Raw genomic sequence first — 24,623 nt, 5'->3', positions numbered from 1 at the left:
TGAAATTATTCTGCATGATATTAAAATGGTGGATATATTTCATTATATATTTGTCAAAACTCATAGAATTCATGACACCAAGAGTGAACCCCGATGTGAACTATGGACTTTAGGTGCTAATGATGTATCAACGTTGATTCACTGACATTAAATGTACCATTCTGGTGTGGGATGTTGATGGTGGGGAAGGCTGTGAGTGTGCGTGGAGGGAATATAGGAGAACTCTTTGCACTTCCCACTCAATTTTGCTGTTTACCTAAACTTGCTCTAAAAAATAAAGTCTATTTAAACAGTGGACTGGCTATGGAATTACAAAGTTTTTTTCCTCCTGGGAAGGAAAGCATTTTTCCCATTGGAGATGGCTCTTCAAATGCTCTTTGAAATCTGTGATATTTCTATTTCTAATTTGTATATAATCAACAATACATACATAGAGAGATACTAGTAAGTCAAATCAATGTCAAATCTCAAGGAAATTTAGAGATTGATAGATACAACTATGAATCAGTGGTTTTCAATCTTTTGAAATGAAAATTTTCAAAATTTTTAAAATGAAATCTTAAATGAATCCTAGGAAACGAAAGAGATGAAGGTAAAGGGGCTCTGACTGAAAGTGGGGATAGCACGAGCAGGCTGCAACCCCACCAGCTTGGCTCCCCTTTGCCACAGTGGACACCTAAGAAAGAATTTTCATGACTTAGAGGCAAATGATTTTGCCAGAGCTTCTCATATTGCCAAGAGAGAATGTGGCTGCCTGAGGTTACCCATCAGACTGGTTGAACTCAGGTCTTCTGAATCTCAGGCCAGAGCTTTCTCCACTCTGCTCCACCTGATTGAATTAAAAGGTTTCTCAGCCCAGTTTAATACACTGGAGGACAAATTGAACTCAAATTTCAGAGTTGGTGGAAGATAAAAAGGAGACAAAGGAAAACAGATTGAGAAGCAAGATAGCCAAATCCTGTGCAAGACAGAAAGAATCTGTACCAGGTAAAGAAGCCTGTAGAGGTCTGAATTAATAAGATGTCTCCATCCTTTGGAGGTCCAGGGTTCTAAGAGAAGTTCATCTTGGACCTGAAGTAGGATGAAACCAAGTAGGTAAAGACTTTTTCAGATAACTTCAGGAAAGTGGCATCTGGACTTGCAATGGGTCAGGCCATTGTATCTCGATAGTAGCTGGCATTCAGTAATTGAGCGATAAATACTGAATGAATGAATGAATTTATTAGGACTGAATAAATCATTAAACTCTAAAGACTTGTATAAAAGGGCATTTCCATCCATACCTTCAGGAAAATGATTCTAATGTTTGAATGTTAGAGTTGCATGGAAGGACCTCTCCTCCTTAAATGGTGGAACGTGAACTACTGATCCTGTCTTTATTTCAAATTGTAATATGTTGTCCATTGTGGATTTTTGCATAATTTCTGTTTTTAAAATATTAAATTAAAATATTATTTATCCTGATTACTGAGTTTTGCTCCTCCCTTAATTCTATACCCGAGGCAGGCACCTCACATGCCTTACCCTAGTCTCAGTCGTGATATGAAATAATATTGAAAGCAGCTAGCTCATATACATACACACTCACCATTTAGTTAACCATTTCTTCTTTTGCTTTTGCTCAATATCCATCTTTCAACAAAAATATACTCAGCATTGGCTACGTGCTGAATGAGGCAATGCTGGGAACTGTCAAAGCTGATGCCCAGATAAGTCAGAAACTTAGGTACAGACATAGAAATGAAGCAGATGCATAATACATAATAGGTAGAGAAATTCTGTAAGAAGTAAAAAGGCTATGAGTGGGCACAGAGGTAACTTTTATGTGGATGAACTTGGAGAAATCTTTTGGAGAAGGTCACATTTAAGATGGACCTAAAATAGGAACCCTAAATGGGTCAGATATAGCTCAGATCCTTCTGGAAGTAGGTAGAAAATCAATCCGTCAATCAACCAATAAAACGTGTAAATTTTGTGATGATTCAAAGAACAGATATGAAAATAGTGTGCCTATTTTTTCTTTGGTGAAATTCCACATAATAATCTAAATGTGGACTTTAACAGTAACAGCTACAACAAATAATTCAAAAAGGCCTTCCTGCCTTTTTGTAGAATTGTAAATCCATTTTAAGTTTTTCAGCCTGCAAGGGATAACTGACAACGTTTCTGAATGGAGCACCATATACAGGAGACAAATCTTTCTGTCATGAAAAACTGTTTAAACTGGGGATAGTTTCCAAATGCTAGTGTTACTGTTGCACCCTGCTGGTAAGAAAAAATATAGCAGGCAAAGGAAACTCCCAGCACCCTCCACTCCCATCTACTGCGGACCAGTCTGGGTTGCTGACATTGTTATTAGTGATAAGTTTCATTAGTACTGATGAAGCAACAACAACAACAACAACAAAAAACCCCCAGTGATTAGAAATTGAAACTATACTGCAGACTACAGGGAAAAACTCACTAAAGATGACTCTCACCCAAAGTGCATTATTTAAGCAATATATATGAGTTGATAAAAATCACATGATACGAAGAAGCAGGGGCTGAAGACGAAAAATTTAATTTGCTAGCTTCCAATTCTTCTATTGGGGCCAATCAACAAGCTGAGAATACAATGTAATTGCCTAACAAGAGCTCAGAGATTATTATTTATGAACCTGTCTACTAATGACAGAGGTATTAAGTCCAACCAAGTCAACAGAGCACTGGAAATAATTGGACTTCCAGGTGCAAAATAAATAAATAAATAAATAAAAAGAATCTCAACTGTTACTTCACATCGCACATGAAATCAACTTAAAAAGGATCATAGACCTAAATGTAAAGCTTAAAATTATAAAACTTCTAGAAGAAAACACAGGGAAAAAGCTTTGTGACCTTGGGTTAGGCAAATATTCTTGGGTAGGACACAAAAAGTATGGCCATAAAAGAAAACCATTGATAAATAGGACTTCCTCAAAACAAAAACCTCTGCTCTTTAAAAGACACTGTTGAGAAAATAAAAAGATTAGCCACAGATTGGGAAAAAATGTTTATAAAATACATATCTAATGAAGAACTTACATCCAGAGTGTGTGAATGTGTGTGTGTGTGTACGTGTGTGTGTAAATATGTATATATACCCTCACGACTCAATGGTAAAAAAATAAGCCAATTATAAAAGGGGCAAAAAATTTGAAAAGAAGTTCAATAAAGAAAAGATAACATATGGCAAATAAGCACATGAGATATACCCAAAACTAGCAAAACACAGGTTGAAGCCACCACACAGCTATTAGAATGGCAAAAAGTAAAAGTAAACAGGACATTACCAAGTGTAGATTGAAGACACAGAGCAACTATAACTCTCATAGACTGCTGTTAGAAATGAAAAATGACATAGCCTCTTTAGAAAATTGCTCGGCAGTTTCTTATATTGTTAAACAGGCAATTATTATAAGGCCCAGAAATTCTATCCTTATGCAGTTATCCACAGAAATGAAACAAAATGAAAGCATATGTCCATACATTGTCTTTTATAGGAATGTCTATAGCAGCTTTATTCATAATCATTCTGTCTTAGTTCATTGTGTGCTGCTATACCACAAGAATATTCCAGACTGGGTAATTTATAATGAACAGAAATTTATTTCTCACACTTCTGGAGGCTGGGAAGTCCAAGAACAAGGGGTCAGCACCTCGCAAGGGCCTTCTGGTTGTGTCATCTCATGGCAGAAGGCAGAAGGGCAAGGCGGGGTGCAGGGGTAGAGAGACAGAGAGTGGCATAAGGGGGCCAAACTTGTCCTTTTATAAGGAGCCCACTCCTGCAATAACAGTATTAATCCATTCGTGAGAGCGGAGCTGTCATGGCCTAATCATCCCTTAAATTTCCCACCTCTTAATACTGTGAAAATGGCAATTAAATTTCAATATGAGTTTTAAAAAGGAAAAACATTCAAACCATAACACATCCCAAACTAAGATAACACAAATATCCACCAACCGGTGAATGAATAAATGAATTATGTTGCATCCATACAATGGAATACTCTTCACCTGCAAAAAGGAACAAAGTATTAATACATGCAACAACACTGATAGACCTCAAAAGTATTATGCCAAGTGAAACAAGTCAGACACGAAACTCTACATATTGCCTGACTCTATTTATATAACCTTCTGGAAAAAGCAACACTATGTTAACAGGAATCTAGTTTTTACTAAGGACTGGGGTATTGAATACAGAGGGGTACCAAAGGAGATTTTTGGGGTGATGGTACTATTCTGTATCATAATTCTGGAGGTGGTGGTTATATGCAAGTATCTATTCATCAAAACTCATTTAACTGTATACCTAAAGTTAATTTCACTATGTCGAACTTATACCTCAATAAACCTAAGCTGAGGGCTGGCTGGTTAGCTCAGTTAGTTAGAGTGTGGTGTTGAAAACATCAAGGTCCAGGGTACGATCACTATACTGGCCAGCCACCAATAATAATAATGATAATAATACCTAACCTTCAGAAAGTCAACAGGGTGGAGAAAAACTATGAATATTTCTGCTTGCCACTTAGGCTCAAATAATATAATGTGCCATGATCCTAAAAGAGGCAAGATGCCAGTTACCATGTAAACCAGCCTGTTTCTGCCCACTTGTCTCCCCCTTCTCTTCCTGTGCTCACTGTTTTAGGGCACACAGGCTCCCTTCCTGTCTCTCTAAATCAAGAGGATCATGTCGGCCTCTTTGCACTCGCTGTTTCCCAGATCTCTACACAATTCACTCATTGTCATCATTCATGTCTTATTTCCAAAGTTCTCACTGCTAGGTATACACTCAAAGGAATGAAAATCATCATGTCGAAGGGACACCTGCACTCCCATGTTTATCAAAGCTCTATTTACAATATTCAAGAGTTGGAAGCAACCTAAATGTCCATCGACAGATGATTGGACTGGATAAGGAAAATGTGGTGTGTGTATATATACATATATATATATACACACACACACACACACACACACACACACACACACACACACACACACACACACACACACACACATACACAACGGAACACTATTTTGCCATACAAATAATGAAATTCTGCCATTCATAGCAACATGGATGAGCTCAGAGAAAATCACATTAAGTGAAATAGGGCAGGCACATAAAGAGAAATACCACATTTTCACTCATAAGTGGGAGCTAAAAAAGTAAACAAACAAATAAATGCAAAAGAAAGAAAGATATAACAATCACAATAATATGCTGAATTTTAAAAGGAGAGAACAGGACTGTGGGTACTAGAGGTGGGAAAGGGGGAGGGGAAAGGGAGAGGAGAAGGGGGGTTAGCAAGAAATTGGTAAAGGGTCACAAAGAATGGTTACGTTTTGTAATGATGAATATACTAATTATCCTTATCTGATCATTACATATGTACACAGATATTGATATTCAACTCTGTATCACATAAATATGTATAATCAATTTTGTTTTAAAATTGAAAAGCAAAAACAAAAACAAAAAACAAAGTTACCTTTGGTGAGAGGCTACTCCAACCACTCTCTATAAAGTAGCTACTCCCCAACACATGTTACTATCACATTAATCTGTATTATTTTCCACCCATAATTTCACTAGTTGAAATTTTCATTTGTTTGTATACTTGTTGTGTGTGTCTCTCTACTAGAAGGCAGGGCTTTTGCCTGTCTTTTTAACCTTCTAGACCAGTGCCTGGCCCAATAGACACACAATAAAGATTTGTTGAATGAATGTATTCCTTGTTAAGCTATAGTAGTCATCTTTAAGGAATAAACTTTCCATTTAGATTCTGTAATTACAACCACATAAATAAACATTTATTGCACCCCATATTTTCACTAGGCCCTCTCATGATAGGGATTTCATAGCCATTATTCATTTGAAATTTATTGAAAAGAACATGACACTGAGAGTCAAGATTCCTAGATGCTAGTCTCGATCTCGCCACTAACTGTAAGAAACTGCAACATTGAGTCCAGTAATTCCATTCCTAGAAATTTACCTCAAAGAAAAAAATTGGACACATGCACAAATATATATGCACCAGGATGCTCATCACCCAGTGTACTTACAATAGCAAAAATAGAAAAATAATTTACACAGTGGGTCTTTGGCTAAATAGACTGTGGTATATCCATCAAAGTCACACTATGAATTCACATGAAAATGATGATTATATTCATTTCACTACATAATAAATGTTTATTGAGTGCTTGCCAATTTCAGGCACTGTCTTAGGTTCTGAGAATCCAGCAGTGAATGAAACAAAGTTTCTATGCTTTTACACCTGATATTTTGATGGCGAAGAAAGACAATAAAAAATAGATGAATAAATATACTGTGTAAGATGCTTTCGGATCAGAAGTTCTATGAAGCAAGGACAACCCATAGCAAGGGATTTGGGGGCATGCTATTGTGTACAGAGTGGCCGAGGAAGATCTGTTTGAGGTGATCACATTTGACCAGAGACCTGAAAGAAGTGAGGAAGTGAGGCATCAGAATATCTATGGAAAGAGAGTTCAAGGCAAATACAGTGAATGACTTTGAGGCAGGAGTGTGCTTGGCAATTTTGTAGGGCCTTGTGTAGACCACGGGGAGATGTCAGATTTTATTCTAAACGTGATAGAAAGCTGTGGAGAGTTTTGAATAGAGGAATAATAAGACCAGTCTTGTATTTTAAGACAGTGTGGTTAAACAGACTTAAGGGAAGACTGAAGAGGAAACAAGGAAATCAGTTAGGAGGCTATTTCAGAAGTCCAGGTGAGAGATAGTCGTGGCTCAGTAGCAGTGAGGATGGTGAAAATTACTCATATTTGGAACTTATATACTTATTTTTAAATATAACTAACGGAACAGGCTAGTATGGTAGTTTCGGTGGAGTATGGGAGAAAAAGGAGGAAAACATCACTCCCTAGATGTGAGCCTCTGCAACTGGGTGAAGTGCAATTGAGTAGAGGTGTTTAATACTGTTGGATGTGGGGGTATGCAGTACAGAAGAGAGGGTGTCCAGGGCCTGCATGACATTACATGGATGTATCACCTGGATGATACCTGACTGAGAAGTGGCTAGTGGGTAGTGGTCAGTTGAGTCCTCGGGCAATCCAAATGACGAAATGTGCCTAATGCTACAGACAGGTAGAGTAAAATAAGGGCTGAGAATGACCACTGGAAGTCACTCGTGTGAGTCATATTGGTGTCAGGGGTGGGGAGAAAAGCCTGATTGAGGTATGCTCAAAATTGCATAGATTTCTTCAGTGAATAAATTAATGGGGGTGGGGGGATTAAGATGGGGGAAAGGAACCTATAGATTAAAAGGTAATTAAAAGATACATCAGTCAGTAGAAAAGGGTGGACCTTATTTGGAACCCGAGAGGATGAGAATTCAGATACTGAGCTGATATTTGATGATATTAAAGAATTATTAATTTATTTTAAATGAGGCAATGGTTCTGTGGTTATGTTAAAAAAATAAATTTTTATCTTTTAGAGATGCATGCTGAATATTTATAGATAAAATGATGTCTATAAACATAATCGTGGAAGTTGGATGATGAATATATTCTCTACTTTGTTATATGTTTGGAATCCTGCATAAATTTTAATAAAATGAAAGCAAAGAATCTTACTTTTAAAGAGGTAAAGTTGAAAACTTTTATCAGAATAACAATCTTCTTTTTTATGTGCAGCATGCTCTTTATAAGACTACCACCAATTTGGAAATTTATGATACTCCAAAAGAAAACGTTAAGTCTCTCTTTTTTAAATTTGGTAATTTGTTTCCTGTAAATCTTATAATAGACATCTCTGAATTTCTAAATGAAAATAAAAATGATTGGATGACGAAGAAATGGAGATTCAGAACGTATTATTGATTCCCAATCATGGGCACAAATATTATCAGATTAAACAATATATAAATAGCAGACAAGAGTCCAATTTCATTTTTTAAACATTGTTTTTGACAGAGGAATTAGAGTTAGTATCGTTTTTTAAAAAACTGCTTATTATTTTCGAATTTTTATGCAAGGCATAATATCTTATTTAATTTTAAGTGTTAAAAAAAGAAAAAGAGAAAGGAACAGAGGCAGCAGCTGCTACTTTTACTAACTGAAAATACAAAGAGACCCACTCCAAACCCTGCAGGGCTCTATGCCTCCCAAAGAGGTGCTGGAGAGGCGGGAGGAGGGACGGGCAATGGAGACTATGCGCAGGCGCAATAGCAAACCATAAGCCTGAGGCGGGACTAGAGCCTCGGTTAAAGGACAGCTCTCACAGCCAATCAAAGGACAGCATCGGAGGCTTCTTTCAAGAGCTGGAGACCGGAAGTCGGATTTCGGCTGCGGTGGCGAAGGCAGCTTCCTCCGTAAACCAAAAGCTGAGGTGAGTGGGCGGCGACGATTTGGGGCCCTTGTTGGCGTGCGTTTCTCCTTCCGGACCCCGCGGCTTCCTCGGGGGCGAGCTGGGAACGGGGGAGGCCTGGCGAGGTTCGGCCCCCGCGGGCGCTCGCCCGCCTTCCTCTCCCCGTCCCTGTGGGAGCGCTGCCTCGCCGCCGCTCGCAGAGGCCCCGCGGTGGACCTCCGGGCGGAAGGTGTCCAAGGCGCGGCCGGCGCCGGGCTTTCCCCGGGTGGAGGTTGCGAGCGCCCGCGCCGCTGGTTTTCTAAGTTGTGTGACCTGGGAGGTTCACCTGCTCGCTCCCGCCCTTCGTCAAGTGAGAAGAACATCCCTGCGCTCCTCCTTGTGGGAGCAATTGTGAAATCAGCTGAGTTCATGGGGCGTGGGGAGGGGCGTGGGGAGGGCGTAGATCCCAAGTATCAAAGTCACGTTCATCTGGAGAGGTTTTAAAACAGACATTCCGGCGGCCCCGTTCACGGTAGACAACATGAGTCATATTTCAGGGGGTAGGACTCTGGAATACCTTTCTTTTGGTGAAGTGTCCACCCCCACATCCCACCCACCCTCTGTGGGGCAAGCTGGAAGGTGGATCTTGAGTCTGAGAATCGGCTATCCTGCTTGGTGCTGGTTTTACTAAAATAATACGTCTATCGCCTTTGAAAAATTCAATCGAGAGAGGTATAGAGAAACCATGTAATGTGTCAAGTTCTTATTGTACAGTTAGAAGCTTCATGGTTTAGAGATTTGAGAGAGCTTGAGCTTTGGAGCTGAAGAGGACCTGGGATAAGAATTCCTGTTGTGCTGTTTACTAGTCGTTTAATCTGGTCCACGCTTCCCCTTGTTGACGGTTGGGATCCTCATCTCTAAAGTGAAACTGATAATAGTACTCAATTCAGAATTGTTATGAAGACTACATAAGAGAGGGTATAAAACAGTGGTGCCTGTCATATAGTAGGCCTTCGGAATAACAACTTCGATGGAGGAATGCACGTGGTATAGAGAAGCACAGAACAGAACTCCCAACCTAAAAAGCCTTCAGTGGGCTGAAACCTGGACTATCTAAAATTTTATCTTGAGGTACCAGATCGAAGGTAATTCCTTGATTTTGGTAATTATGCCGTGGTTAGAAGAGAACATTCTTGTTTTGGGAATACGCACTGAAGCATTTAGGGGTAAAGGGATGAGAGACCAATAAAGCAGATGAGGGAAAAAAATAACATTTGGGAGTCTGAGTGAAGAATGTAAATTGTTCTTTGCATATTCATACAACTTTTCAGTGAATCTGAATTGATGTTAATTAAGAGTTTTAAAAAGTTGCAACTATCTGCAACTAAAGCATGTTACATGTAATTGAAACAATACACAAGTGTTTATAAACACTCCTACCCTTTTTCCCTTAATGGATGTATAGTATTTTATAGATATGTATGTTATCCAGCCCTCATATTGATGAAGGAATGTATTGTTTACAACTATTCCTACTCTTTTCAAACACTGCTGCACTAAACATCCTTGTATACATCTGTGTATACTTGTACCAGTGTTTTTATAGGATAAATTTCTAGAAGTGGAATTGTTAGTTCAAAGAATATTAGTACTTAAAATTTGATATTGCCAGATTAAATTCCAAATATACAGCTGTGCACGGCATAAGAACATTTTGGTCAACAGTGGACCACATATACAACAGTGGTCCCATAAGATTATGTTGCTGGAGGTGTGTAGTAGGCTATACCATCTAGGTTTGTATGAGTGAGTACATTCTATGATGTTTGCACAATGACAGAATTGTCTAAAGAAGCATTTCTCAGAACATGTCCCTGTCGTTAACTGATGTGTGGCTGTATGTATTTGTTTTCTTTTCCATGAGTTGTGTGTGAGAACTTCCCAGTATTCTCTTGGGAGGTATTGGCCTAGCATCTAAGAGAATTATGCAGTAGTTGTGATAGTGGCTTTTATGTGAGAGGTGTAGTGAGTGAGTGCTCTCCACCTCAGAAGGCTTCCCTGCTGTGCTAGAATAGCCAAGGGCCTGTTTCTAAAACTGGGATGACCACTGTGAAGAATTTGAAAGAAGAATGTGACTTCTGGGATCCAGAGCCTGACACATAAGAGGGGTTCTGATATTTGTTGAATGATGGAATATTTGAAATCTTGATAGTCCTTTATATTAAAAAACCTCTGTTAAAGCATGGTGTTATAACACCAAAATCAAGGGTTCACATCCCCGTACTGGCCAGCTGCCAATAAAACAAACGAAAAAACAAAAGCTCTGAGGCACACCAACATTAAAGTTTGAAGAGGCAGAGGCAGTAAAGGAGACTGAGAGGGAGTGGCCAGTGAGGTAGCAGGAAGACATGAACGTTGGAGGTGAGGGAGGATGGGAGTGTGCTGAGAAGGAAGAAAGCACTGCTGAGAGAGTAAGGGGAACTCAGAAAAATACCCATAGGATTTGGTCATGTGGTGATTCTTGATGACTTTGAGCAATTTTACTGGAGCGGTAGGGAGTTGAAGCCAGGTTGAATGACATAAGTAAATGTACAGGTGACTTGTGGGTTGGTTTAGTTGCAGTAACTCATGTTGTCCATGGCTACTGCCCCCTTGACTCTCAGCATCATTCTGTGCACCACTGTGTCTTGGTGGAAACTCAGGGCTGCCTCACAGCTGCCCTGATGACCTCACAAATTCTGAGTATAATATTGCTTTCAGTTTGTTACTTGTCCCACCTCATGTTGGAGGATATATCCTGACACTCTGATAAGATCAGTCTAAAAGCACTAGAAAATGATACATTTAGGCTTTAAATGTAATAAGTAGAGGTTATTGTGGTCATAGGAGATACTGGGTTTAAATTTGGGTTTGAAATTTTTGTGGTAGATGTAGAAAAGTCATTGTGTCCATATAAAATTGTAATTTACACTGTGGAAAAAAGTATGGAATTGGATCTTTTCATCCAGGAATGTTGGATAATACCAGGTAGGTGGTATTTAGCAATGCCAATTTTTTCCAGGTGTTTGAGTTATAAGTGTTTGCTTTTTGGAAGTCAATCTATAATATAAAACGAAAGTGATTGTGACATGAGATTGGGAGACAGCATGTGTAGCTTGGCTATAGAGAGGAGTAGAGAAATGGAGCATAACTGGTGAGGGGTGTAGAATCCATAAGATTTTTTTCATAGATGAAAAGATTCTACAGCATATTTTTTATGCTGATGAAAGTATTAAGGAGAAAAGGAAAAGTCTGTGGTAGTTGAGGATATAATTCCTAATTAGAAAAAGATGGCAGCCTTTCCCTGTTGTAAATGTTAGTTTTAGAAACTAAGGCGATCATCTTGTCCAGGGCCCCAAACTGCCATAACAATAGGAAGAAAATATTCTCTCTGTAGTCAGCAAATGTGACAGGTTTGTTTTGTTGCTCTCCTTTAAATCTTTGGTCTGTTTCTGTAGGTTCTTGATCCTCCACAATGGGTGAACCACAGCAAGTGAGTGCACTTCCTCCACCTCCAATGCAGTACATCAAGGAATATACGGATGAAAATATTCAGGAAGGCTTAGCTCCCAAGCCTCCGCCACCAATAAAAGACAGTTATATGATGTTTGGCAATCAGTTCCAATGTGATGATCTTATCATCCGCCCTCTGGAAAGTCAAGGCATTGAACGGCTTCATCCAATACACTTTGATCATAAGAAAGAACTGAGAAAACTCAATATGTCTATCCTTATTAATTTCTTGGACCTTTTAGATATCTTGATAAGGAGCCCTGGGAGTATGAAACGAGAAGAGAAGCTAGAAGATCTTAAGCTGCTTTTTGTACACGTGCATCATCTTATAAATGAATACCGACCCCACCAAGCAAGAGAGACCTTGAGAGTCATGATGGAGGTCCAGAAACGACAACGGCTTGAAACAGCAGAGAGGTTTCAGAAGCACCTGGAACGTGTAATTGAGATGATTCAAAATTGCTTGGCTTCTTTGCCTGATGATTTGCCCCACTCGGAAGCAGGGATGAGAGTAAAAACTGAACCAATGGATGCTGATGATAGCAATAATTATACTGGACAGAATGAACAACAAAGAGACAATTCAGGTCATAGGAGAGACCAGATTATAGAGAAAGATGCTGCCTTGTGTGTCCTAATTGATGAAATGAATGAAAGACCATGAAGGATGTTTTTCTGTTTTTCTTTTGGTGAATAGCATCATATATTAGTTTATTTTGTTTTGGACGGTCTTAAAAGAGGTTTAAGTAAAAATGTAAACACCTTTTATCTTGACTGTCCAAGTTTTCTGGTTAGGAGATGTCTCAGGCAGTAATTTCACTGTGTAACAAGAGTAGGCAAATGAGTACCCCTGCATTAAGAATAATCACCTTAAAAAGCAGAGTGTTTCCTGCTGTAGTGTGGGACATTCCTGTTTTTGGAGTTATAGTAAAACCGCGAAGATATCCTCAATAATAGCAAGGCTTCATCCTTGAAAAGTAGATATTTCATTTGCTTTAAAGATAATAAGAAAAGGATATCAAGCTGTATAAATGTGAAATTATGAAATCTTTAGACATATTCCATTAAGAATTTTGCTTAATCTCCAAAAAAGTAGTGTAACATGTTAAAAGAGAAGTACCCAGTAGAGTTATAAAACAGGAACTTTATTTTTCCTCGTGACTGTCCCTGTAAACCCACCATCTCAGCCCCTTCTCCTATCCTAGATGGAATCCTGGGTGTGGGGTTAGTGGTCCCATTAGCTGTTTTTTGTTTAGTCACTCAGGTAATAAGTCCTTTGGTCACTTTAGTTATAAATATTCATTTTAAGATGGCTATGTAATTAACTACACATTTTCTTTAAAGCTAAGCTTAGACTTGCTTAAGGCTGGAATCCTGCAATGGGAAAAGAGTTTGGTGGCAGATACTGCTAGATGTCTACCAAAGATTCTTGTTTCCCTTTGAGATGTGTTACTGAGCTACGGCTACCCAGCCATGGACTATTTCCCCACTGTCCTTGCATCTGTGTGAGGCCATGTGACAAAGTTCTGGGTAGTGGATTATGGGTGTAGGAATCCAGGCCTATCCCATAAAAATTTCTTGCATGATCCTCCATTCTCTTCTTTCAATCTGTTGGTTGGATTGAAATTATTTTGGCCACAGCCGAAATAACTTTGGAAGCTACTTGAAGATGGCAAAGATTCAGTGAGTTTGAGTCCTTTAATGACTGTAAGGACCAGGTTCTCTTGTTCACTCCTCTTCCCCCAGCTAATTTGACTTTATATGAGCAAGAAATAAACTTGTTTTGAGTACTGAGACTTTATTTCTGCACTTTCTTCTCTTCCCCCTCTACCCTTCTTCCATCAAGGTTTTGGTGGAGAGCTGGCCTTATATCTGATGACCTCTACCTGCCATTCTCTTAATGTAGGCCAGTGGTTCTCAGAGTGTGGTCTTGGACCAGCAGCATTAGTATCACTTTGGGACTTGTTAGAAATGAAAATTCTTTGGCCCAACCCCAGACCTTCTGAACCAGAAACTCTGAGGGTAGGACCCAGCAAGCTGTGTTTTTAACAAGCCTTCCGTGATTCTGATGCATGGTCAATATTAGGCACTACCGATGGAGGTAATACCTTTTCCCAGTTGTCCACTTTTGATTCCTCCCTGAGCCCCAGGTTTCTAGCATAGGGATTTGTTCCATAAAGGTGTTATTGGCTGTGGAGTTTAAAATGTTTAAAATGGCTGCAGGCCAATTCTCCTAAGTGAAAGATTCATCCTTTGCCTTCACAAATCTTGGGAGTGCAGGCTGTTACCAAGTATACACCTCTTCATCCCTCTTCATCAAGTAGCTAGTTGACCAATCTCAATTTTTGCTTTTTTCTGGTATGTGTTTGCTACAGACCTTTGGGTTCCAGAGACTCCAGAGGAAAGAGTCCAGGCACTCTGAAGCTTCAGTTTAAGTGGAGAGCACTCTCCATCCCCCTGTGAGGGAGCAGGAAGAGTCACAGTAATTTGTATATGAATTTATGTGTTGGGGGCAGAAGATTGAGGGATTAAAGTGGCATAAGCAATGTTCAGTTTAGGCCTGTGGAGGATCTGATCTTGCAGGTCTGCGAGTGGGACCTGACATACACTCTTAAAGGGTTCTGATTTGAACTCTTGCTATTAACAGTGGAATGAAGATACGTGAATGGTCTGATAGTTGCCACAGGTTTAAAAGCTTATACAAGGTCTTTTAGTTACATAAGGATTAAAATACATCTCTGCACGTTTGCTTATAATGAACAATCCTGAAAGATTGATTCATGAAAGTGAGATATCTGGAAGAATCCCCTGAGTAGCTCTTGAAATGACCAATGTCTAGGCCCCAGATTTTGATTTCATTTTTTTGAATTGGGGCCCTGGCATTTGTTTTAAGAAACCTGCAGGTAATTCTCCTGTGCAGTGGTTAAAGAGTGTTGCATTAATCTGTGCTGTGTTATTGGTGACAAAAACCCTGCTTGAAGTTGTTTAAACAAAAAGATGAATTTGTTGAAAGGATATGGGGTGTTATTTGATTGAAGGATAAGTTGAACATCGAAACTGAGGAGGATAGAAAGGGTCTAGGTGGAGTTTGAGTTGGTTGCCTTGGATACCCTCCCTGTTAACTTCATTCTCTTTACAAACCAACTTTTTAAATGATGTAGGTGGAGAACATGGCTGATAAAAGTTCCCAAGTGTTAAGTCTTTATGTGGCTACAACTGTTTGGGAGTTATTTGTGAAATACGAACTTAAAGAAAAAAAAAAAAAACAAGGGAAAGCTAACCAGCTAGGCATGAGGAATTAGGGTTTGCATACCTGATTCCAAATGGCCAATCAGCTGGGATGTAGATCTTGTAAGAACTGACAGTCCCCGCTATGTCCATGTATGGAAGAGGCAGTCCATCTCAGAGGAAGGAAGGGGTGCTGAGTTGACAATACTGTAAATATGCCCTCAAGTTAAGCACATGTAAACTTTTGATAGAAAAAAAAGAACAGATTATACAAATTTATATTCCCCTCGTCTGTATAAGAGTAGTTTTCCCCTGACCATTCATTTATTCACTATATTAATTTAATGAATATTTATTGTGGCCCTCCACACTGATTTGGGTGTTGGGTGTGTGGGGAGTGGGAAGGAAAAAGGAAGATAATAAAAAAAAACAAAGGAGCTAATTTTTGAAGATAGTAAGTTCTTGCCTTAACCACCCAGCCATTACAGTACCCTCAGAAGAATCCTTAAAATTATGTTTCTTTTGTCTACTCAAAACATATTGTCCACATTATCTTCTCTTTTCAAGGTATGTTTATATGTTCACATTTGTTAAGGGCTTTAGAAGGCATCTTCAACTCATGCTGTATTTGAGTAAAGATAGATCTATGCTGGGTGCTAAGGTCACTGGAACAGCAAGTGCAAATGTCTCATGAAATAAAAAGTTGGCATGATTTGAGGATAAAGACTATTATGGCTGCAATGTAGTGAGAGAGGAGTTTGAAGCTAGATAAGTAGATGGAGGGCAGACATACACGATTTAGAGGGCCAAGGGAAGGAGTTCAGTTTTTATCCTAAATCTGATGGGAGGTCAACTGCAAACACACATACAGCACATTGCTGGCATTGTTCTAATCACTTTACATACATAAAGGGTTTTATCCTCACAATGCAATAAAACCAATATTATTTTTATACCCATATTACAGATGGGGAAGTGGAGGCTCAGAGATATTATGTAACTTACACAAGGTCACCCAACCAGCGAGTGGCAGAGCCAGGATTGAAGCTAGGCATCCTGGTTTCAAAGACTTAAGTACTCAGCTTCCCTACTTTAGTGCCTATCTGTTCTATCATATTGTTAATAAGTCATATAGGTAAAAAAGTAGTTGAAGCCAAGAGTGGGATCCAGTATTTTGACCCTAAAGTTCATGCTCATAAATAAAACATGATACAGGACTGAAGTCTCTGTTGGCAATGCTTAATTACCATGGCAAGAAAGCAGCATAGACAATATGTAAATAAGAGCACTATGTTCCAATACAAACTGTATATATGGACTGAAATTTGAATTTCAATAATTGTCACTTGTGAAATATTTTTTTTAAACTGATAAGAACAGATACTACACTTGATCTTAGCCAAAAGGCCGAGAAGCGATGTGAAATTTTTTTTTTTTTTTTTGGATCTTTTTTCAACCAGTTAAAATGTAAAAACCACTCCTAGTTGTGGGAATACAAAATCAGACCGCAGACTGGATTTATCTGGTGGACTGTAATCTAAGTGGTTTGGATCCTATGCTCTGGGGTGTTTTCACAAACCTACTAATAAAAATCATAGAAATAAAAATTATAGAAACTTCTTCATAGGCTTGTTCAAGGATTAATAGAGATAATGGCTGGCTGGTTAGCTCACTTGGTTAGAGCATGGCACTGATACTAGCAAGGTCTGGGGTTCAATCCTTGTACTGGCCAGCCGCCAAAAAAAAAAAAAAAGAATGGCTACAAAGCCCTTTGCACAATGCCTGGTACTACACAGTAAGCTATCAAAAGTCAACTGGTATCCTTCCAATTGAGTCTTTTTTTAAAAGTTTTATTTTTACTTGACAAATAATAATTATATATTTATGGGGCACAACATGATATTTCTACACACGTATACCCTACTGAGTCTTTTGCATACCACTGACATTTAGAATTAACGATTTAAGAACTGGTTTCAAATTTGCAATGTGATGAGGCTACCAGTAAGTGGCACTCTTACCTCAAGTTTAAGAGTCTGTAACCAGTTACAGAGGAGGAGGGGCACCCAGAGGCACTGCTTATGATACCTTGACTTACAATACCTTAACTCTGGGGTTAGTATCAGAATGGCCTGAATTATTAGATATCCAGTTGGTATCTGCTGAATCAGAGAATTGATTGGTGTTGAAAAACACCCCAGAATGCTAAAATTTGGGCTGTACTATTTAGCTGTGTAGCTTTGCTTTGGCATGTTAACATCCACAAAACTATTTCCTTAGCTATGGTAATTAATAGTACCCATCACATAGCGTAGGTATCATCTAATATTGGGAATGAAAGAGAAGACCCAACCTAGTGCTTTCTGAAACTCATTTCCCCCCAATCAACATAGTCAGGTCTCAGACTGCTAACCATCTGTGTGTAACCATCTTATCTGAAAGGGCTGCAGGGGTGCCCAGGAGGCTTAAGTGGTGCTTGAGCCTAGGGCTCTGAGTCACCACTACTTTCAGAGGAGAGTGATAAAAAAAAAAGGAGGAAGGCACAAATAATCAATAGCAGAAATGAAAAAGGGACATTACTATAGATATTACAGATAGTAAAAATAAGAAAATATGGATAACTATCTCAATAAATTTGAAAATTTAGACAAAATGGACAATTCTTAGAAAATTACCAATACTAGTTTAAAAACAGGAAACCTGAATAGTTCTGTAATGATTTCAAAAAAATAATTAGTAGTCAAAATCTTCTCACAAAGAAACTTCAAGTTCAAATAGCTTTGCTGGCAAGTCTACCAAATATCTCCAGAAACACACATACACACATACAAACAATCAAAAACAATTTTAATCTTACACAGACTCTTTCACAAAATAGAAAACAGAAAATGTTTTCTAACTCTTTTTATGAGGCTAATATAAACAAAGTATTAGCAAATTGAGCCCAACAATATATGAAAATTAAAGGTAATGGTTTATGGCCAATCTGTGTTTATCTCCGGAATATATAATAGAAAAGTAATTAATGTAATTTATCACAATAATAGATTAAAGAAAGAAAATCACTTGATCATATCAACAGATGAGTAAAAGGCATTTATAAAATTTAGCATCCATTCATAAACTCTTAGAAAGTTAGAAATAGAAGAGAACTTTCATAATATAATAAATGGTAGCGCCATAACATCTATAGTATGCATTATACCCAAGGTGAAAACATAAAACCTTTTCTCAGAGAGTTGGAATAAAACAAGGATGTCTGCTATCAAAACTCCTATTAAACATGTACTAGATTTCTTTAATAGAATATGGTAAAAAAAAAAAAAGGCAGAATTGAAAAAAAAGAAAATATATGCAGAAAATGATTGCCAATATAGAAAATTCAATCATCTGTAGTAAATCTACAGATGATTTATTAATAAGAGTTTACTGATTGCTGAGGAAAAAAAATCAATATTCAAAAATAAATGGCATTTCGGTATACCAGCATTAAACAGAAAATAAGAATTTAAAAATAAGACACTGTAAAATAGCATAAGTAATATGCAATACCCATGAATAAATTAAGAAATAACTTGAAGTCTTATATGGAGAAAATTTTTAAATTTTATTAAGAAATGTTAAAACCTAAATCTAAGGAGAAATAAAACATGTTCATGGATTGGAACACAACATTGTAAAGGGGTCAAATTTACTCCAAATTGATCTGTGAATTCAGTGCAAGCTAATCAAATTTACACCATTTAAAAAAAATTTTATAAGCTGATTCTAAAATTTTTAGAAGGTGGAAAGAACCCAGATACCCTTGAAAAAAGGGGAAGATTTACCCTAATGATATCAACATCTGTCATGATGCTGCCACAATTAAAACAATGTGTTGTAGTGGCAGAAGGATAAACAAATACACTATTGGAACAAAATAAAAGCCAGGAAACATGGCCCAGACGGTTACTTCAGTTGGTTAGAGTGCAGTGTTATAGCACCAAGTCCTATACCAAACAGCTGCCAAAAAAAAAAAAAAAAAGCAAGGAAACAGATTCATGCCTATGTGATTTTTGAAATAAAACACAGATGACATTACAAAGAAGTGGGAAAATGCTGGAATTTTCAATAAATTAGGCAGGATAAAACATGCAAAAATCAATTCCAGGAGGATGAAACACCTAACCATGAAAGACAAAACTATAAAGCTATTAAAGTTAACGTAGGCAAATATTTTCATAATCTGTGGATAAGAGAAGAATTTCTTAAGTAAAATGCAAAATGTATTGCCCACAAAAGAGAAGATTGGTTAATTTCACTGCATTAAAATTAAGAAATTATGTTCAAGAAAACACACCATAAATAAAGTAAAAGACACAATGTGGGAGAAAATATTTGCAGCAGATTAAATCAGCAGAGGCTGAGTATTCAGAAGAAATAAATAATTTGTATAATCCAATAAGAAAAATATAGAAACTCAACAGAAAAATGGGCAAAAGACTTGTACAAGTATTTGTCCAATGGAAAAAAAAATCTGAATGGTTCCTAAACAAAAGGTCCTTAACTTGTTAATAAGTAAGGAACTAAAAAATAAAACCATAGTGGGATGCTGTCATTTCCTTACCAGTTTGAAAAAAAACAAAAACAAACAAACAAAAAAACCAAAATAAAAACAAAAAAGCCAACTCTGACAATACCAAGTATTGATGAGAATATAGAATAACAGAAATTCTTATATGCTGCTGGTGAGAGTCTTGGAAACTAAAAGGTTCAAGATATTTATATCCTCTAACCCAGTAATTCTACTTCCAGAAATATACTCCAAAGAAGCTCCTATACCTGTGTACCAGGATTTATCTATGAGAATGTCCAGAATGGCTTCATTTATGATAACCGAAAAGGAAAATGAAATGTACATCTAAAGTGGAATGAAGAAAGAATTTGAGGTATATCCATTTCCAGGAAATCTATTCAGTAATAAAAATAGCCTACAGGGACACACAACACAGCATGAATGGATCTCACAAATACACTGTTGAGTGAAGCAAAACGCAAAAGATCACAGCCAATATGATTTCATTCACATAATGTTAAAAACCAAGCAAAACTGTACATATCATTTTGGTATGCACCCATAGGTGGTAAAATATAGAAAAGACAAAAAAATGATCATTGCAAAATTCAGGATAATTTCCTGTAGGGTAGAGGGGAGGTTTTGTGATCAGGAAGGGACAGACACATGGTCTTGGAATGGAGGTCAAAGGCACTTTAGGAGACTGGCAATATTTTGTTTTTCGTTTGGGTCCTGGTTACTTGAGTGTTTGCTTTGTAAGTATTTGTAAACTAGAATGCAATGTTCTGTATATCTGTTTCATTTTCCATTAAACTATAGTTTAACCCTAAAACCATATTATGGCATCATCACATACCTATCATATTGAAAAAAAAAAAAAAGTCTGACAGTATATTGGCAAAGATAAGCACCGGAACAGTTCTCACTGCTGATGGGAGCCTAAGCTGGAATAAGCACTTTAGCAAGCTGCTCGTAAAGGGCATGTCTATGAGAAGAGAAGAATGAGAATGTAGGTCAGGGACAACGGGGGAATAGTAAAATGAAATATAACAAAAAAGAGACCTCATCGGGATTGATGCTGAGTATGTCCGTGACCTGAAGCGTATGAATCTGGAGTGAAAGACTGATAAGCAGACAGAAAGAAAGAAGTACCACATTAGAGAACATACTCAGAATGAGAGACCACTCACTCTGCTCCCCCACCTGCCAGTCCTCTGTAAGGGGCATTTTCAAGATGAGACTGCAGAGAGGATTTCCCACCATGACTCATAGCTCAGCAGAATTTTCTCGATGGTGGACCCCTTTCCACCCTTTTCAGTTTCGTCACTGGGAGTCTAGCTGAGCTATTAAGGGTGTATTATTTCTACACCCCTTCCCATTTCCTCTACTCTGGAGATGTTTGGTTACTTAGCATTAACTTCTCTTACTTGCTGTGTAAATGTTGTGATATCTCAGAACACTTAACTTGTCCTCACCGGGGCCACTGTTTTCTGTGCTGTGGGGCAAAGAGCACATGAGAGGGATCCAGGCTGGTTCTTGTGTTCACTTGAGTGTGACCTCAAGCTTAATCTCTCTGGCACCCATTCATCCATAGGTACTAAATATAAAAATTCTCTATAAACACCAGAGCTCTCTATCATCTGCTTATGGTTGTGAGAGCATATCCTTGTAAGTTAAAAAACACTGCATTAGTAGAATGCCATTTCTTTTGTAAGAAAATGAACCAGACATATCTGAAAGGGCAGGTTTCTTTCCTAGTCTCCCCACCTCATCCCTTTCTGGGTTGGGGTCTCTAGTGGCTGTTTGGTTTTGCTGCTCAGCATCCGTTTCTCCTCCTGAAATGCACTGCCATTTTTATTTAGGAGAAACATTCTTCTTTCACTTTCAAAACATGAGGTTTGGGGAGGTGACCCACGCCTAGGCCAATTAATGCTTTTTAACCCTTCAGACACAGTGATTGTTTGGAAATGAGTCTGTGACCCAAGTTGGGCCTTTGTTTGAGGCAGTGTGAATCCCTGGACTTGCAGGGAAGCAGCCAAGAGATGTTCTTGATGTGCAGACGTGTGCTCCGCAGGCATAAGCTAGGGGCCCCATGTAGAATCTGAGGAAGGAGCCACCCCTGGAGACAGCCATGTGTTTACTTCAGCCAGAAACTAGGTCTTCAGTGACCTCACTGGGCCATTGAATCAAGCCTTGCATGAACCTGGATTTTCCAGGTTCACATTATAGTTGAAGCCAGTTTGGGTTGGGTTTTTCTGTCATTTGCAGCATAAAGTATAGGGTCTTTGGTTAGAGAAGAGTTTGTTGGTATATGAACACACCAAAATTCATGTAAGAACACACAAAAGTCATGCTATAAGAGATGGTTAGTAGCAAGGGAAAATTTATTTGTCTTTATAAATATGTCATTCTGGAGACCCTGACAGATCCAGGTCTGGCGTTCCCTTCAGGTATGTTCGGGATTTCAGTGGTCCAAGTAGCCCTCTCATTACTAGAACTTGGTGGGGAGGGCAAAAGTGTTAAAAGTAACTTGGTACAAATGAGAGGACTGAGATCACAGAAGTAAAAATATTTCCATCTGAGATAGAGTCTACAAACTGACAGGTGATTTAATGGGGAATGTGAGGAAATGTTTTCTACCTTCTGCTAGATCCCATGTATGTGCATAATGCTCACGGTTGTCCAGGAGTGAGACTATTTTTCTAGTAATGTACTCTTGGGATCTGCTGACATTAATGAGAAGTTATGCATTTGTATTTTATAGAAGCATACAGAAAAACATCTGAAAGAAGACCCGTTATGTCGGAGTGGTTATTTCACAGTACTGAGATTATGGCCTTTGTTTATTTTCATCATTTTTTGGAATTTTCTACAGTGAGTATGACTTATATAATAAAAAGAGGTTTTTTAAATACACAGTTTAATGTCTAGCAGAATATTCCCTCTACAAAATTATAGTCAACACTCAACAACTGGCTCTTAGGAAAATTCACAATACAACTTCTAAACACAATTTAGAAATTGATTACAATACAAAATACTTCTTTACCAAAAACACATCCAAAGTCTTCTTTTAAAAAGCAAACTCCTATGGCATGTAATTAAAGAATCATAATCTTTGAATGTTTCACCTCTGGTCACTATTGCAATTGAAGAAACTGAGGCACCAAGTGTCCATTTGAAGGAGACTGATAAATAAACATTGTTATTTTCACCCAATGTTTTAATCTAATGGAGTCTATGTAGCTGTAATAAAACACAAGAACATTCTACATGAGCTAAAATAGATTTTTCAGAATCTAAAAAAGAAAGTTGCAAATTAATCAATCCTCATAATTATGATGGAATATAAAGCACAGAGCACCAGCTCTGAAGTGTTTTTGCCAAAAAGTCGAACCTGAATCTAACCAAACCTTCAGAGCTAAGTTTCATTTGCAGGAAATGCAAAGAGAAGAGGAACAACATAAATGACACCATAAGAAAACAGACAAACCCAGAATATGGAACATTCCATAGGACAGCTGGTTTGTACAACCAACCAATGGCAGGGACAATGCAGGGAAGATGGTCCTAGAGTGAAAAAGACTTAAGAGTCATAATAATCAAATGCAATGTGGGAACCTTATTCGGGTCTGCATTTAAACAAACCAATAGAAAAGGCCATTTTTGAGATAATCAGGGAAATTTGATTATGGACTGAAATAGTAGGTTCTGCTAAGGCATCATTATTAATTTTGTTGTATGTGATAATGGTATTATGGTTGTCTAGGAGAATGTCCATTTTTAAAAAAGGAAATGCACACTAAAGTCTGTAAGGGTGAAATGAAACAATGTCTGGAATTTGTTTTAAAATACATAAGCAAATAAAATAGCAAAAAAAAAAATCTGTAAGGTGCAAAAAGCATATAAGGTATACTATTTTGTCTAAGAAAGGAGGGAATAAGAATACATATTTCATTTTCTTGTGTTTGCATTGGGAATATACATAAGAGACTTATAAAAATGGAAATCTATATGGTGGGTGGGAGAAATAGGGTAGACATGGAGGGGTGGAAACAAGGCCTTTTAATATAAGCTTTTTTTTTTTTTTTTTTTTTTTTTTTTTTAAATTCTTATTTTTATTTTTTTTTTTTTGATGTTTTATTTTATTTTATTTTATTTTTATTTTTTTTTTTAATTTTATTTTGTCGATATACATTGTGGCTGATTATTGCTCCCCATCACCAAAACCTCCCTCCCTTCTCCCTCCCCCCCTCCCCCCCAACAATGTCCTTTCTGTTTGCTTGTCATATCAACTTCAAATAATTGTGGTTGTTATATCTTCTTCCCCCCCCCCCCGGTTTGTGTGCGTGTGCGTGTGTGTGTGTGTGTCTGTGTGTGGGTGTGTGTGTGTGTGAATTTATATATTAATTTTTAGCTCCCACCAATAAGTGAGAACATGTGGTATTTCTCTTTCTGTGCCTGACTTGTTTCACTTAATATAATTCTCTCAAGGTCCATCCATGTTGTTGCAAATGGCAGTATTTCATTCGTTTTTATAGCTGAGTAGTATTCCATTGTGTAGATGTACCACATTTTCCGTATCCACTCATCCGATGATGGGCATTTGGGCTGGTTCCAACTCTTGGCTATTGTAAAGAGGGCTGCGATGAACATTGGGAAACAGGTATACCTTCGACTTGATGATTTCCATTCCTCTGGGTATATTCCCAACAGTGGAATAGCTGGGTCGTATGGTAGATCTATTTGCAATTGTTTGAGGAACCTCCATACCATTTTCCATAGAGGCTGCACCATTTTGCAGTCCCACCAACAATGTATGAGAGTTCCTTTTTCTCCGCAGCCTCGCCAGCATTTATCGTTAATAGTCTTTTGGATTTTAGCCATCCTAACTGGGGTTAGATGGTATCTCAATGTGGTTTTGAT

General features: G+C 37.9%; 1 protein-coding gene and 1 non-coding gene across 2 annotated transcripts; one reads left to right on the top strand and one right to left on the bottom strand.

Moving 5' to 3' along the window:
- Positions 1 to 8,329: 8,329 nt before the first annotated feature.
- Positions 8,330 to 13,710, top strand: MED7 (mediator complex subunit 7). Its single transcript, XM_063087016.1, has 2 exons — positions 8,330 to 8,404; positions 11,860 to 13,710. Exon 2 carries the CDS (start codon positions 11,877 to 11,879, stop codon positions 12,576 to 12,578), a length of 702 nt encoding a protein of 233 aa, XP_062943086.1. The 5' UTR covers positions 8,330 to 8,404; positions 11,860 to 11,876; the 3' UTR covers positions 12,579 to 13,710.
- A 2,660-nt stretch (positions 13,711 to 16,370) lies between these two features.
- On the bottom strand, positions 16,371 to 16,561 carry LOC134371443 (U2 spliceosomal RNA). Its single transcript, XR_010022857.1, has one exon. It is a non-coding gene; the product is annotated as a U2 spliceosomal RNA (small nuclear RNA).
- Between the last annotated feature and the right edge of the window lie 8,062 nt (positions 16,562 to 24,623).

The sequence above is a fragment of the Cynocephalus volans genome, chromosome 2 (genome assembly GCF_027409185.1).
Source record: "Cynocephalus volans isolate mCynVol1 chromosome 2, mCynVol1.pri, whole genome shotgun sequence".
NCBI lineage: Eukaryota > Metazoa > Chordata > Mammalia > Dermoptera > Cynocephalidae > Cynocephalus > Cynocephalus volans.
This window is presented reverse-complemented; position numbering and strand designations above follow the sequence as displayed.